The 13,801-nt window shown below is 38.9% G+C and overlaps 1 protein-coding gene and 1 pseudogene across 4 annotated transcripts in view; both read left to right on the plus strand.

Moving 5' to 3' along the window:
- The window catches only part of Scrn3 (secernin 3), a 40,386-nt gene that overhangs the window by 3,451 nt on the left and 23,134 nt on the right, over positions 1-13,801 (plus strand). For 3 of the 4 annotated variants that reach the window (XM_008855285.3, XM_029557311.1, XM_029557310.1), the window contains 3 exons: positions 1,866-2,047; positions 3,701-3,903; positions 6,533-6,742. In XM_008855285.3, coding sequence (XP_008853507.1) covers positions 1,866-2,047; positions 3,701-3,903; positions 6,533-6,742 — 595 coding nt within the window. Of the gene's footprint in view, positions 1-924; positions 1,012-1,865; positions 2,048-3,700; positions 3,904-6,532; positions 6,743-13,801 lie in introns of all 4 variants that reach the window. The other variant, XM_008855286.3, reaches the window with a different exon arrangement.
- Positions 2,301-3,788, plus strand: LOC108490053 (annotated as a pseudogene).

The following is a 13,801-nucleotide window of genomic DNA, read 5'->3' on the forward strand; positions in this document are numbered from 1 at the left end:
TACTGAAGTTAAAATTCAAAAATCTGAGGTTGAAAATAATTTGAATCAAAAACAGACTTCTGGTCTTTCAACATTTTTGAAGAAGTAGATAAAACAAAAATTGTTGCTTATTTGATCAAATATTGCTACATTTTTTATGTTATATATGTTAGATAGGGTAAGGGATTTAAAGTCAGCTATTAGAACTTAGACACGGGGCTAGAGAGATGGCTCAGCCATCAAGAACACTGACTGTTCTTGAAGAGGACCCAAGTTTGATTCTTAGCACTCACAATGGCGGCTAACAGCTGTTGGTAATCCCAGTTTCAAGGGAATTTGATGCCCTCTTCTGACCTCCACTGGCATTGCATGATAGGGGTGCAGCTTATACACATGCAGGCAATATAGTCAGTCATACACATTAAATAAATAAATAAATAAAATAAATAAATCTTAGGCACTATCTTATAGGAGCTTAGAGTATAGGAATACACTGTATATGCAACTATTGTTGTAAACCAGGGGTTCTTATTCTTTGCACCGCTCTCAACATACCTCATAGGTGACCTGAAACATGGGTTTCCATGGCAATTCTCTTGTGATGAAGGGTCACAAGTACCTATAGGCACTTACCTCACTAATCTGGAAATGCTGGGCACTGAACTTGAGAACTGCTTTCTTAATCTTTGACTCGTGTTAATTGTTCTGCACCAAAAATTTCAAGGTTAAAACCTTTTGCTCTCCTGAGCATCCATAGCAGCTCATGTTCATTTATCTTCCTGGCCTTTACATGTGTATTGTTGTATCATAAGTTAATGTATAAGTCTTTGTTTCTTGAAACTAATCTCTGTGTTGATTTATCTTTATAACTGACATATCTCAACAGAGTGCTTTTTTTCTTCTTCTTTTTTTTTGGTCTTTTTTTGACACATGGTCTCCCTGTAGTCACAGTTGGATTCGCTATGGAAACCAAGCTGGCCTCAAGTTTCCAGAGATTTGCCTGCCTCTGCCTCCTGAGTGCTGAGATTAAAGGTGTGTGCTACTATACCTGACTAACAGAGTGCTTTATAATAGGAGATACTCAGAAAATATTTAAATGACTAAATTCTTTAGAGTCAATTATGATTTTATTTTAGGGTTAATGCTCTTAATGTACATTTCAATGTAAGTGTAGAGGTTCCATTGTAGATTTGTCACTTAGGGCTGGGCATCTCACAGACACTTACTCTCTGTGTTTGACCAATTATGGAACTCTGTAATAGTCTACATATGTTGTAAAAAGAAGCTTTTTTTGATGAGTGGTGCCTGGCATACTTGTCTGTAAATATAAGGATCCATATTTAGCGTACAGTAAGAAATTACATTTGTCTAGGTATGTGATAGATGTAGCTTTTTTCTCTAGGATCTGTGACCTATCTAGCCATGTGTATTTGGCTATGTTTACAGTACTACACATGCATTCCCTCCCATTGAGTGGGCTTTAAGATCAATTAGAGCTATTGATTACTCCTAAGATAAAAGTGTCACTACTGCACCAATAGAGATAGTTTGCTGCGTCCTTCTATTAGGCTTTATAGCTGGAATTGAACAATTGATTTTTTTTTTCTCTTAGCAGCTTGCATAGACAGAATGCATGAACTCTGGTCGGGGGGGTATGGGAGGGTACAGATAGGGGAAGGGGTCTAAATATGATTAAGATGTATTATATGAAATGCACAAAAATTTAATAAAAATATGTATTCTTAAAAAAAGAAAAAATTTCAGTTTAGTTACATTTCATCTACCTTTATAATGATCATGTCTTCTGAATAAAGTTTAAAATTTTGGAATAAAATAACTTTTCATTTTTGGTTTTACAGTTATTATATGACTTTTTCTTTTTACAGTGTACTTATATAAAAATTGATCAGGTTCCTAAAACATATGCTGTTGTCCTGAGTCGCCCAGCTTGGTTGTGGGGGGCAGAAATGGGAGCCAATGAGCATGGAGTTTGCATTGGGAATGAAGCTATATGGGGAAGAGAAGATGTTTGTCATGAGGAAGCACTACTGGGCATGGACCTTGTCAGGTGATTTCTATTATGTTTTCTTACTATAGAACTTGTCTAAATTTTAACATTTGGTATAACTCTTTAGGTATTTTATTTTATTTTATTTTTTGGACTTTGGTACTTTATGTCAGAAATGGTTAAGTTCCAGCCAGCATGCAATTTTATGACTCTTAAGTATCATTAATTAGTGCAGGGTGAGGACTCAGTCCACAAAATGCTTGTTTTACAAGCATGAGGACTGAGTTTGATCGCAAGCACCCATGTAAAAAGCCAAATTGGGAACTCCAGACTCAGTGAGAGATCCTCTCTCAAAAAATAAGGTGGACCTTTCCAACTTTTGCCTGGCGGAATGGCTCCCGCAAAGAAGGGTGGTGAGAAGAAGAAGGGCCATTCCGCCATCAACAAGGTGGTGACCCGGGAATATACCATCAACATTCAAAAGTGAATCCATGGAGTGGGCTTTAAGAAATCCGGAAATTCGCGATGAAGGAGATGGGTACTCCAGATGTGCGCATTGATACCAGGCTCTCTGCAAAGCTGTTTGGGCCAAAGGAATAAGAAATGTTCCATATTGTATCTGTGTTCGTTTGTCCAGAAAACGTAATGAGGATGAGGATTCGCCAAACAAGCTGTATACTTTGGTAACTTATGCCCCTGCTATCACATTCAAAAGTCTACAGTCAATGCAGACGAGAACTAACCACTGAGATTCAAATAAAGGTATAAAACTGCAAAAAAATAAAATAAAATAAAATATGGTGGAAGGTGGAATTTGAGGGCTAGAGACATGGTTCAGCAGTTAAGAGCACTTGTTGTTTTTCCAGAAGACCTGGGTTCGGTTCTCAGCACCCACATGGCAACTAACAGCGATCCATAACTCTAGTTCCAGAGGATCCAATGCCCTCTTCTGGTCTCTGCAGGGACTGCATGCATGTGGTACATTAACACACATACACAGAGACAAAACACACACAAATAAATTAAAAAAAAAAATTTATGGGTGTGGTGGTACACCTTTAATGCCAGCACTTGGGAGGTAGAGGCAGGCGGATCTCTGTGAGATCAAGGCCAGCCTGGTCTACATAACGAGTTCCAGGCCAGTTGAGAGTACAGGGAGACCCTGCCTCAAAAAGACCAAAAATAAATAAGTAAATAAATAAATAAATAAATAAGTAAAAATAAGGTGGAATGCAATTGAGAAAGCCATTTGACAACCACCTCTGGCTTCCACGTGCATGCTTATGTGCATGCATACCCATAGGCACACACCCACATGAACACTACAAGCACCACATTGACACCCACACATAAAGTGTATGCACATACACTTTAATTGGGAGGGGTCAGAGTTGGAAATTATGATTCATTGGAAGTCTCTGATCTGTCTTATTGCTTGGTTGACTAATATCTTCATTTTATAAGAAATGAGTCTTAGAGATAAAATAAGTTTCCAATAAGTTACCAAAATGGAATTTGACCATTTGACTCCAGAAACGTTTTTATTATCTCAAACTGACTTTAGAAGGAAAAGTTTAAAAATGTTTATTTTATCTGCTTGAAAATTTTTTTTACTTTGAATGTAGTAAACATGGTGTCTCATTAGCATGAAATTAATTAAGATGAATAAAGGCAATTACTTTTAATCTGAGAACCTCTATATTTTTGTTTTAGACTTGGCCTTGAAAGAGCTGATACAGCCGAAAAAGCTCTTGATGTCATTGTTGACTTATTAGAAAGATATGGCCAAGGTGGAAATTGTACAGAGGATAGTACAATGAAGTTCAGCTATCACAACAGTTTCCTGATAGCTGATAGGAATGAAGCCTGGATTCTGGAGACTTCAAGGAAGCACTGGGCAGCAGAAAAAGTACAAGGTATGGACAGCTATTTGTAATCTGGTTTATATGATTATATAATTAATAAAATGTACACTTCACTGCAGAAAATGCATTTAATTGCCTTTCAAGTTTTATGAGCTGTAGAGATGGCTCAGCAGTTAAGATTTATGATCCATTGCCATATCGGATAAGCTGCAGAGCAAAGTTAAAAATAGGAAAGAACATAGAGGAAAAGAGAAGAATCATGAACATCCTTAGAAAAATAAACAGGTAGCATTCTTTCTGTGCAATAGCTTTTGGTTGTTTTCATAGTGTTGTTTTTCTCTTTTTAATAACTACTGTTTCTTCCTTTTTAAACTTTGGATTAAATTCCAGAATTATATCATGTGTAAGTGTGGAGGTAAAGAAAAGGGAGTTGGGTTGGGGATGGGTATCTTTGGATCAGTGTTTGGAAAGGATACATTGATACAGGAGTAAAACAAAATTTGGTATTGTGGAATTTACTACTGGATGCCACAGTATAGCTGTGCCTTCGTTAAAAACAGCCAGACTCAGCATCCATTTTAAGACCAAGAGTGGACCCAAACTGCTGAGAACCCATTCCTTCAGAAATCTCTTGGAACTGAGCTCTCAAACAAGGGCTAGCTCTTTGTTTTATTGAAGAAGTATCTCCAGGATGAAGTGGGAAGGTAAAAGTCAGATCCTTATGAGGGAATTTTGCTCTTTCTGATCCCTAAACCTAGACCAACACACACAAACAGATGTTATCAATTTCTCTCATTGTTTGCAATGAAGTAAGTGCTGTTTGCAGCACTTGGTATGTTAACAAAGACATATGTGTAGCTTACCTCCTTTGTAAAACTAGGAGATTCAAGAGGTAAGTATACAGAAACATGTGATTAGGATATAACACAACACTATCCTCCAACTAAAGAACAAGGAACTGAGAATGGAGATGAAAAGACTTTCACTATTTTTAGTCACTTTAAGTCACTCTGGATTTCTTTACTTGAAATTAAGAGAGGCTGGGGAGATACTCAGTGGAGTAAGCACTTGCAACACAAGCATGAGAACTTGAATTCAAATCCATAGAACCCATATAAAGATTATCCATTTATAATCCCAGTGCTTTTAGGGCAAGATGTCAGGCAATAATGGAAGCATACCCAGAAGCTCATGGGTCAGCTAGCCTTGTATGTGCAGCAGTAACAAACAACAGGGACCCTGCCTGATAGAATAAGTGAAGACAGCCAAGGCTGTCCTCTGACCTTTACAAGTATACTATGGCACATGTATCATCCCCATACAGATGTGCACATACATCAGACACACAGAAAAATAAAAACTAAGAGGAATATATAATCACAAAGAAATCATGGAGGCAAATCAATTCTAAAACAAATTGCATTGTTTTAGCTAACACCATATGGGGTTGACTTTTGCAGTATGGAAATGCTCTTTTTTTTTGGTTTTTTGAGACAGGGTTTCCTGTAGCCCCAGCTGGCCTGGAACTCACTATGTAGACCAGGCTGACCTCAAACTCACAGAGATCCACCTGCCTCTGCTTCTCAGGTGCTAGGATTAAAGGTTTATGCCACCACACCCGGCCTGGACATGCTCTTTTAAGTCAAGGACAAGACCATTTGACCAGGTCGCAAGAGGAGCACCTAGCTCAGTGAGCTTGCCTACATTATAAACGAGCAAAGAAAATTAACTTTTTAAAAAATATATAAATGTTTTTAAAAAATTTGTTATTTTTATTTTGTATGTATGAGTGTATTGCCTGCATGTATGTAAATACGCCCATGTTGTTTGATGCCCGTGGAGGTCAGAAGAGGGTGTCAGATCCCCTGGAACTGGAGTTGCAGATGGTTGTTAGCTGCCATGTGGGTGCTGGGAATTGAACCTGGGTCCTCTGCAAAAATAGCCAATGTTCTTAACCTCTGAGCCATATCTCCAGATCCAAAAGATTAACTTTTTGGTTGCAAGGTTAAGTAAAAGTCATTTGTCCAGAGCATGTCCATATTATAAAAGTCATTCCCACATCCTCAGTTTGTTCTAGATGGAGGATAGTGTGTTGAATCCTAATCACATACTTCTTGTGTACTTAATCTTGGATCTCTTAGTTTTGCAAAGGAGGTAAGCTACACATGTGAAAATACTAAATGAGGGTTATGGAGGTAGCCCCAGTTGATATTGTGCCTGACTAGCATGCCCAAAGCTTTATGTTCATCCATTAGGACTACATAAAACTGAGCATGGTGGCACATACCTATAATCCCAGCACTAGGGAGGTAGAGGCAGGAGGATTTGAAGTTCAAGATTATCCTTGAAGACATGGGGTGTTTGAGTTTAACCTAAGATATATGAGACCCTACCTCAATAAAGAAATTAAGTGGTATATGAGTGATATGGACCCAGAGGTACTGTGATTAAGAATCAAAATGTAGCTGGGTGTGGTGGTACATGCCTTTAGTTCCAGCACTTGGGAGGCAGAGGCAGGCAGATCTCTGTGAGTTCAAGGCCAGCCTGGTCTACATAGTGAGTTTCAGGCCAGCTGGGGGCTACAGGGAGACCCTGTCTCAAAAAGACCAAAAAAAAAAAAATGTAGAGATACTTTATATTCTATGTAACTTTTCTTTTCCCTTTCCTTTTTTGAAAATAGGAGTTCGTAATATTTCCAATCAGTTTTCTATAACAACCAAGCTTGATCGGGAACATCCAGACATGAGAAATTATGCTAAGCTGAAAGGTTGGTGGGATGGTAAAAAGGAGTTTGATTTTGCTGCAACATATTCTTATATTGACACGGCCTTGATGATGACGTCGTCAAGCAGATACTGTGAGGGCTACAGACTTCTGAATAAATACAAAGGTACTTTTGGCATTTAAATAATACAATAATAAATTATGTTTTATGCAGATATAATGTGGGAATGATAAAATCTTACACTTAGTAAAAATGTAGTTTGAGTGAAAGTGAAAGCATTGGGGTATTGTAAGCAATTTTTGAGACATTTTATATAAGAAGGTAGTGATTCTTTTTAAGATAAAATTCAGATTCTCAATCCTCAGAGACTTTTTCTTTTCCTTTTATTTATTTATTTTTTTTTTTTCGAGACAGGGTCTCCTTGTAGCCCTGCCTGTTCTTTTCCTTTTTAAATATGTGAGCCAGGGTCCCACTATGTAATGCTGGCTGGCCTGAAATTTGCTATGTAGACCAGGCTGGCCTTGAACTCACAGAGATCCACCTGCCTCTCAGAAACTATAAAAAGTTCCTGTTAATATCTTTAAACAACATTGAAATGGAAGTGTAGCTCCATAGTAAAGTGGCTCTCAAGTGTGCATAAGGCTGTGGGCTGTAGCCTCAAACACACACACACCCATAGAATTTGGGATTACTTTTTCTGAATTCATTGGAACATAGAGACAGATTTCTTTGATACTGATGCTACTTTTTTGTTGTTTGTTTTTTAAGACAGGGTCTCACTATATAACCCTGATAGGCTTGGAACTCACTATGTTGATGAGGCTGGCCTTGAACTCACAGAGATCCACCTGCCTCTGCCTCCCGAATACTGGGATTAAAGGCATGTGCCACCATGCCCACTGTGCTGGATAGCTTTAGTTGTCAACTTGATACACCTGGGTAGAGGGCGCCTCAATTGGAGAATTGTCTCCATTGGACTGACCTGTGGCCCTGTCTGTGGAGTATTTTCTTGATTGTTGAGTGATGTGGGAGGGCCTAGCCCACTGTGGGTAGTGCCACCCCTGGGCAGGTGGGCCTGTGTTGCGTAAGAAAGCAGGCTGAGCAGGGGCCAGGGAGAGCAAGCCAGTAAGCAGCGTTCCTCCATGGCCTGTACTCCAGCTCCTGCCCCCAGGTTCCTGCCCTGAGTTCCTACCTTGGGCTCCCTCAGAGATGAACTGTGACCCTGGAGATGTAAACTAAATAAACCCTTTCCTCCCCAAGTTGGTCAGAGTGTTCTCTTACAGCAATAGAGAAACTAATACACCCAGCCTTGATAAAATACTTCTTTAAAAAAAAATTTTTTTAAGTTACTTGGGAGGCAGAGGCAGGTGTATCTCTGTGAGACTGAGGCCAGTCCGGTCTACATAAGGAGTTCCAAGCCAGCTGGGGCTATAGGGAGACCCTGTCTCAAAAAGACCAAAAAAAATTTTTTTTAATTTTATTTTATGTGTATGAATATATTGCCTGTATGTGTGTAATTGCCTCTGTAGTGCAGTGCTGTGGCAGTCAGAAGAAAGAGTCAGATTCCTCTGGAACTGGAGCTACAAACAGTTGTTAGCTGCGATGTGAGAGCTGGGAATTGAACCTGGGTCCTCTGCAAGAGCAGCCAAGTACTCTTAACTGCTGAGCCATCTCTCCAGCCCTGACAAAATATTTCTATAAATCAGAAAGCAACTCAGAGATCAGTCAGTGATTGAAATTTTGTCTTTTTAGGTATTCATTTAAAAAATTAATCTCATGTTAACTATTTGGTATTTCAAAAAAAAGTTTGTGGCAGATCATTCTTAGAGCAACTTAAAATTATTTTCAGGGTGTCTAATATTTTACTATATTTTAATTTCTAAAAGACTCTCTTACAATTTGAATTTTTCTATAAAGTTTCTTAATGTAAGCTTGGTATTTTATAAATATTTAAGCTTTTTTCCCCCATGTGGGCAGGTATGTAGAAAATGCCACTAAAGATTTTAGTTTTAGCATAGTTACTGTAAAAGTAGATCAAGAGTAGTAGTTACAGTAACACTGGCTACTCCCATTTTGTTACATGCTTGTTAAGAACACTCTGCTGAGTGCTTTCCTTACTTTACGTCCTATAAGCAAACATGGGGGATAAATATCTTCATTTCATAAGAACTGTATTTGCTTGTGGCCTTCATTTATCTTCCATGTGAAGCTGGGTAAAAAAAAATAGGCTTTTCTTATTTGCGCTTATCTTTCTCTTAGCACCTGAGAAAGAGAAAGAGAAAGTTCATTATTCTGCACTAGTATGTTGCCTGTACTTAACAAGTTAACAAAGAATTGTTGAATTAATTGTAACTTGTAGCTAATTTAATTTAGTTCACTGTTGTGTACTTTTCTCCTGATAAAAGATTTGAAGAGCCTGTAAGTAAAATTAGCAGATAATCTTAAAAAATGAAAACTAGGAGCTAGAGAGATGGCTCAGTGGTTGAGAGTGCTTGCTGCTCTTCCAGAGGACCTGAGTTCTGTTCCCAGCAACCACATCAAGTGGTTCAAACCACCTGTTATTCCAGCTCCAGGGGATCCAGCGCCCTCTTCTGGATTCCATAGGCACCCGCATGCATACACACACAATTAAATAAATTAATAAACAAACCAGGGACAGAGATGTGGCTTAGTAGATAGAGTACTTGTCCCACATGCACAAGGCCCTGGGTTTGATCTTCAGCACTGTGTAAAACCAGATGATGCATACCTGTAATCTCATTTCTTGGGAGGGAGGTAGAAGCAGGTAGCTCAGAAGTTCAAAGTCATCCTTGACTATATTTTAAGTTCAAGGACAGCTTGGGCTACATGAGACCCTGTCTTTAAAAAAAGTGGTGATGGTGGGAGGTTCTGAGGAGATGGATTTGTTGATAAAGTGCTTGTTTTATAATTTCAGTTTGGATCCCCAGCATCTACATAAAAGGTAGACACCATAGTGTGTGCCTGTAATTCCAGTACTAAAATTCCTAGAGGCTCACTGGCCAGCTAGTCTAGCTGAATCAGTGAGCTCCAGGTTCAGTCAGAGATCCTGCCTCAAAACACACAGTGGAGAACAGTAGAGGAAGACACGTGATGTTGATCTCTAGCTTACACATATGCACATGTGCCTGAACATCTGTGTATACACATATACGAGCATGAACAGATACACAGGCACCCACCCCACCCCACACACACACGCAAACACACACACACACACACACACACACACACACACCAAAATAGAGACCAGCAATGCCGAATTAAGATGGAAGAGAATCAACCAAGTGTGGTAACTCATGCCTATAATCTCCACACTTGGGAGGCTGAGGCAGGAGGATCACTGACAGGTTTAAAACCAGCCTTGGCTGTATGGCAGAATTCTGCCTCAAACAAGATAGAAGGGAATATGTGAAGAATTCCAAGATTTAGGGTAATTGGACAAAATGAAGAAAACCAAATAAAATTAGTTATAAATTAATTAACTACTGCATTGAAGTCTGTCATATTTAACTACCAAATAACCAAATCACAAATCTGAAATGCATACATGAGCATAACAGTGGATATCTTTGATACAAACCTTATTTTTTTCAAGTGTAATATACAGTTTATCCAGCTTTCTATTCTTTGCCAAAAGAATAAATGCCTTTCCAACAGTTCCATAGGAAATTGTCTGCTAGTATATTATGGTTAAATTTTCCTATGATTTTTCTAGATAAAGAGCCTGCCTTCCTTCTTCCATCTATCCCTACTTGATAGCTATTAACTGTGCTGCATGTATATCCAAATTGTATCTATATTCACTCATGTATTTTAAGTAACTAGTTTAAATTGCAATGAAATTGCACCCTGTGTTTTGCATTCATTTTGCTGAACCCCTCCACTGCAGTCTCAGTACTTATTCAATGCTTGCTAGTGGATTACTTATAGCTATCCTACTCAAGTGATCATGTAAATCCTCCTTTCATTTTGAGAATTGAAGGTTTTGAATACCGAAAACATTTTTATAATACCTATATTATCACAGTGTTATGCTTCTGACATTTTTTTTTAAACTTGCCATTTATAGGAATTTAGACTTGAATCACTTTTAAATCTCACTAGGTGTTGAAACTTTGTGCTTGATGGATAGGTGTGAATGGTAGGTTTTTGCTTTATTGTTGAGTTTAATATTAAGGGCTGATTGTAGCTGTATCCCCCTTTCTTCCCCCAGTGTTTTTCAAGATTAACTGAAAGATATTGCTCCTCTATCAAGTTACATATAAATTCAGTAAGTTATTTTTCTTGAACTTGAAATCCTGGCTGTATTATAAAAGAAACTAGATAAGAGCATATAGACTTGTATAAATCTATTGCCGTTAATATAAAATCATCGGCAGCTTGCATGTTTAACTAATAGCAGAACATTAGACTTTTTTCATATGAAAGTTAATTTTCCATTTTAATTTGAAGCATCACAGTTATAGTTTGGATATAGACTTGTGTGAGTTTTTCTTTTGATCCCATGCTATCTTGGGAAAGGAGGAAGTTTCTTGCCTTTTAGATTGTTTTTGTGTCAATCCAGGGCCTCATACATGCTAAGCACATGAACTATATTGAAAATCTTGCTTCCAGTACCAATTATTATAGGGTTCTGTCAACCACAAGTAAATGATTATGTTCCTTTCTTTCTTTTTTTTTTTTGAACTGTGTCTCCCTGTACCCCAGTTGGCCTGGAACTTACTATATAGGCTGGCCTTGAACTCATAGAGATCTGCCTCCCTCTGCCTCCCAAATGCTGGGACTAAAGGTGTGCACCACTATGCCCAGCCTGATCATATGTTTCTTCAGGACTTATTTTAATGTAATAATTAAATATTTCCACATAAGGTATCTGAGTATGTCTGATGGCACAAACTATTTTACAATTAAAAAAAAAACTAGACTTATAATATGGATCTACCATGTTTATTGCTATTATTAGGAAACAACCAATACTTTAGTGTCAAAAGAGGCTGCTGTATTTGATAAACGAGAGGTGCAATAGTAGAATGGATAAAAGCCTGCTGCTAAATATCAGAGTACCTGGTGCTACACTTAGCTCCTTCTAAGAACAGCTGGATGATCTAGAGAAGGAATGCCCACTGCTGAAGGCATAGATGAACACCCCAAACAGCCTAGGTCAAGGAGGCAAAGCATACATATAAAATGAAATAATCTTAAGAAACAAGACCAAAATCTTAAGTCTGTTCTGAGACTGAAGTCAGTTTTAACTGTGAACCTCTATAGTATTAAAAAGCGAATTGCATACCTCCAACATAAATGGCGCAGAGTAAACATTCCCATTCCAGCATGAAGGAATGGGAGCATAACAAGGATCATAACAAGATCAAAGGAAGCCTAAAACCCAGGAGGGAAAACACCAAGTCTTGAAACTCCGCCTAGCAACTGAGGTTCCTAATGGAATATCAGGGCTCCAAAGGGCAGTACACACACTCTCTCTCAGCCCACCTCCATTCCATGCTTGCAGTTTTCTTAGGTGGGCATCTCATGGTTCTAGCGTTGTCAACATCCAGAGATTAGCATTTAGACTTCACCTTCAGTTTCATGCAGTGGTAAACATAATTTTCAGTAGTAAAAAACTTGAAACAAGGAACTGGGGGGTGTAGCTGGATAGTAAGAACCTCCTTGAAGGGACTCTGACCCTGCCACACATTGCATGGCCTCAAGTGGCTCTGGAATTATGACTCAAGACTCTGTGGTCACCTCAGTCTTGCATCTTTCACGCTTAAAAAATCAGTACCATGTGGACAATGCTGCCAAGTTCTGCCAGCTCAGGATATAGCCTGGTCCCCTTGTACCACAATTCCGTCTGCTGTTGTTTGCTGGTTTTCCATTGTGTGGTGGTTTTCCATTGGGGAATCCCTTTGGTGTAAGTCTCAGCTTATGGTCTTTCAAATGAATTTACATTTTCACAGATGGAGGCTTCAGTGGGTGGGGTTTTACCCTCAGGATACCTTTCCTGTTGCTTCAATGCAGAATACCAGGTTTCTCTTTAATGATGCTAATCTCTTCAACAATTGCAGTAGCTGCTTTTGAATCTGCCTCTAAGGCTAAAATTATACTCTTTTCCTTGCCAAACGGTACCTTTTTCATATCTTTCTGTTTTACTTTCACTCTCTCTCACTGTAGACCTGAATCAGTAAGTGGTAGCCATGCCTTAGCCTGGTGCTAGCTGGTCTTGAGATTTCCTCCACTAAACTAGTTAATACATTATTCCTGTATTCAGCATCACTCAAGTTCTCAAACATGGGCAGAATGCAGCCAGATTCTGCTGCCAATATATGAATGGCCTCTAGCCAGTTCCAAATAGAAGCTTTGTTCTCTGAAACCTCATGAGCTGGGCCTCCGCTGTCAGTGCTTTCCTCAGCACGCTGCTCTGCACCAGAACGGCCCATTAACTCCTCATACAGTGTTCTAGGACATTTCTAGCCCCAAATATCACACTCTTCTGCAAACCAGTTCCCTATAGTATCAGGTTTATCACAGCAGTGGTTTCTCTCCCAGTACTAATATTCTGTATAAGTTACTTATCTTGCTGCTGTGACAAAGGCAACTAAAGGAAAAAAAAGCGTTTTGGTTTTCGGGACAAGGAGATACAGTCTGTCACGGCAGGGAAGTCCTGGCTGCCATACTGTAAGGCAGCTGGTCACATTACATCCATATTCAGGAAGCAGAGAGCAATGTGTGCTTATGCTCACTTTCTCTTTTTTATTCAGTCTAGGACCCCAGACCATGGAATGGTACCACCCATATTTAAGATGGGTCTTTCCACCAAAATTAATCTAATCTAAATAATCCCTCATAGACATACCCAGAGATTTGTTTTTATGATGATTCTAAAATCCCATCAAGTGGACAATAAAGATTAACAGTCACACCTGATTTTGACTTCTAGCCTACAAACGTGTACATGCACTCTGATATACATACACAAACCAAAAAAAGAAAAGCACCAGAGACTGATAAATCAAAAAGACAAAGCCCCCAAATATGATTTAAATGTAAAGACAATCGGCTGGGTGTTGTGGTGCACGCCTTTAATCCCAGCACTCGGGAGGCAGAGGCAGGCAGATCCCTCTGAGTTCAAGGCCAGCCTGGTCTCCATAGCGAATCCAGGCCAGCTAGGGCTACAGAGAGACCCTGTCTCAAAAAGACCAAAAA

This window comes from Nannospalax galili, unplaced genomic scaffold (assembly GCF_000622305.1).
Source record: "Nannospalax galili isolate Female #2095 unplaced genomic scaffold, S.galili_v1.0 scaffold346, whole genome shotgun sequence".
Taxonomy (NCBI): Eukaryota; Metazoa; Chordata; class Mammalia; order Rodentia; family Spalacidae; genus Nannospalax; species Nannospalax galili.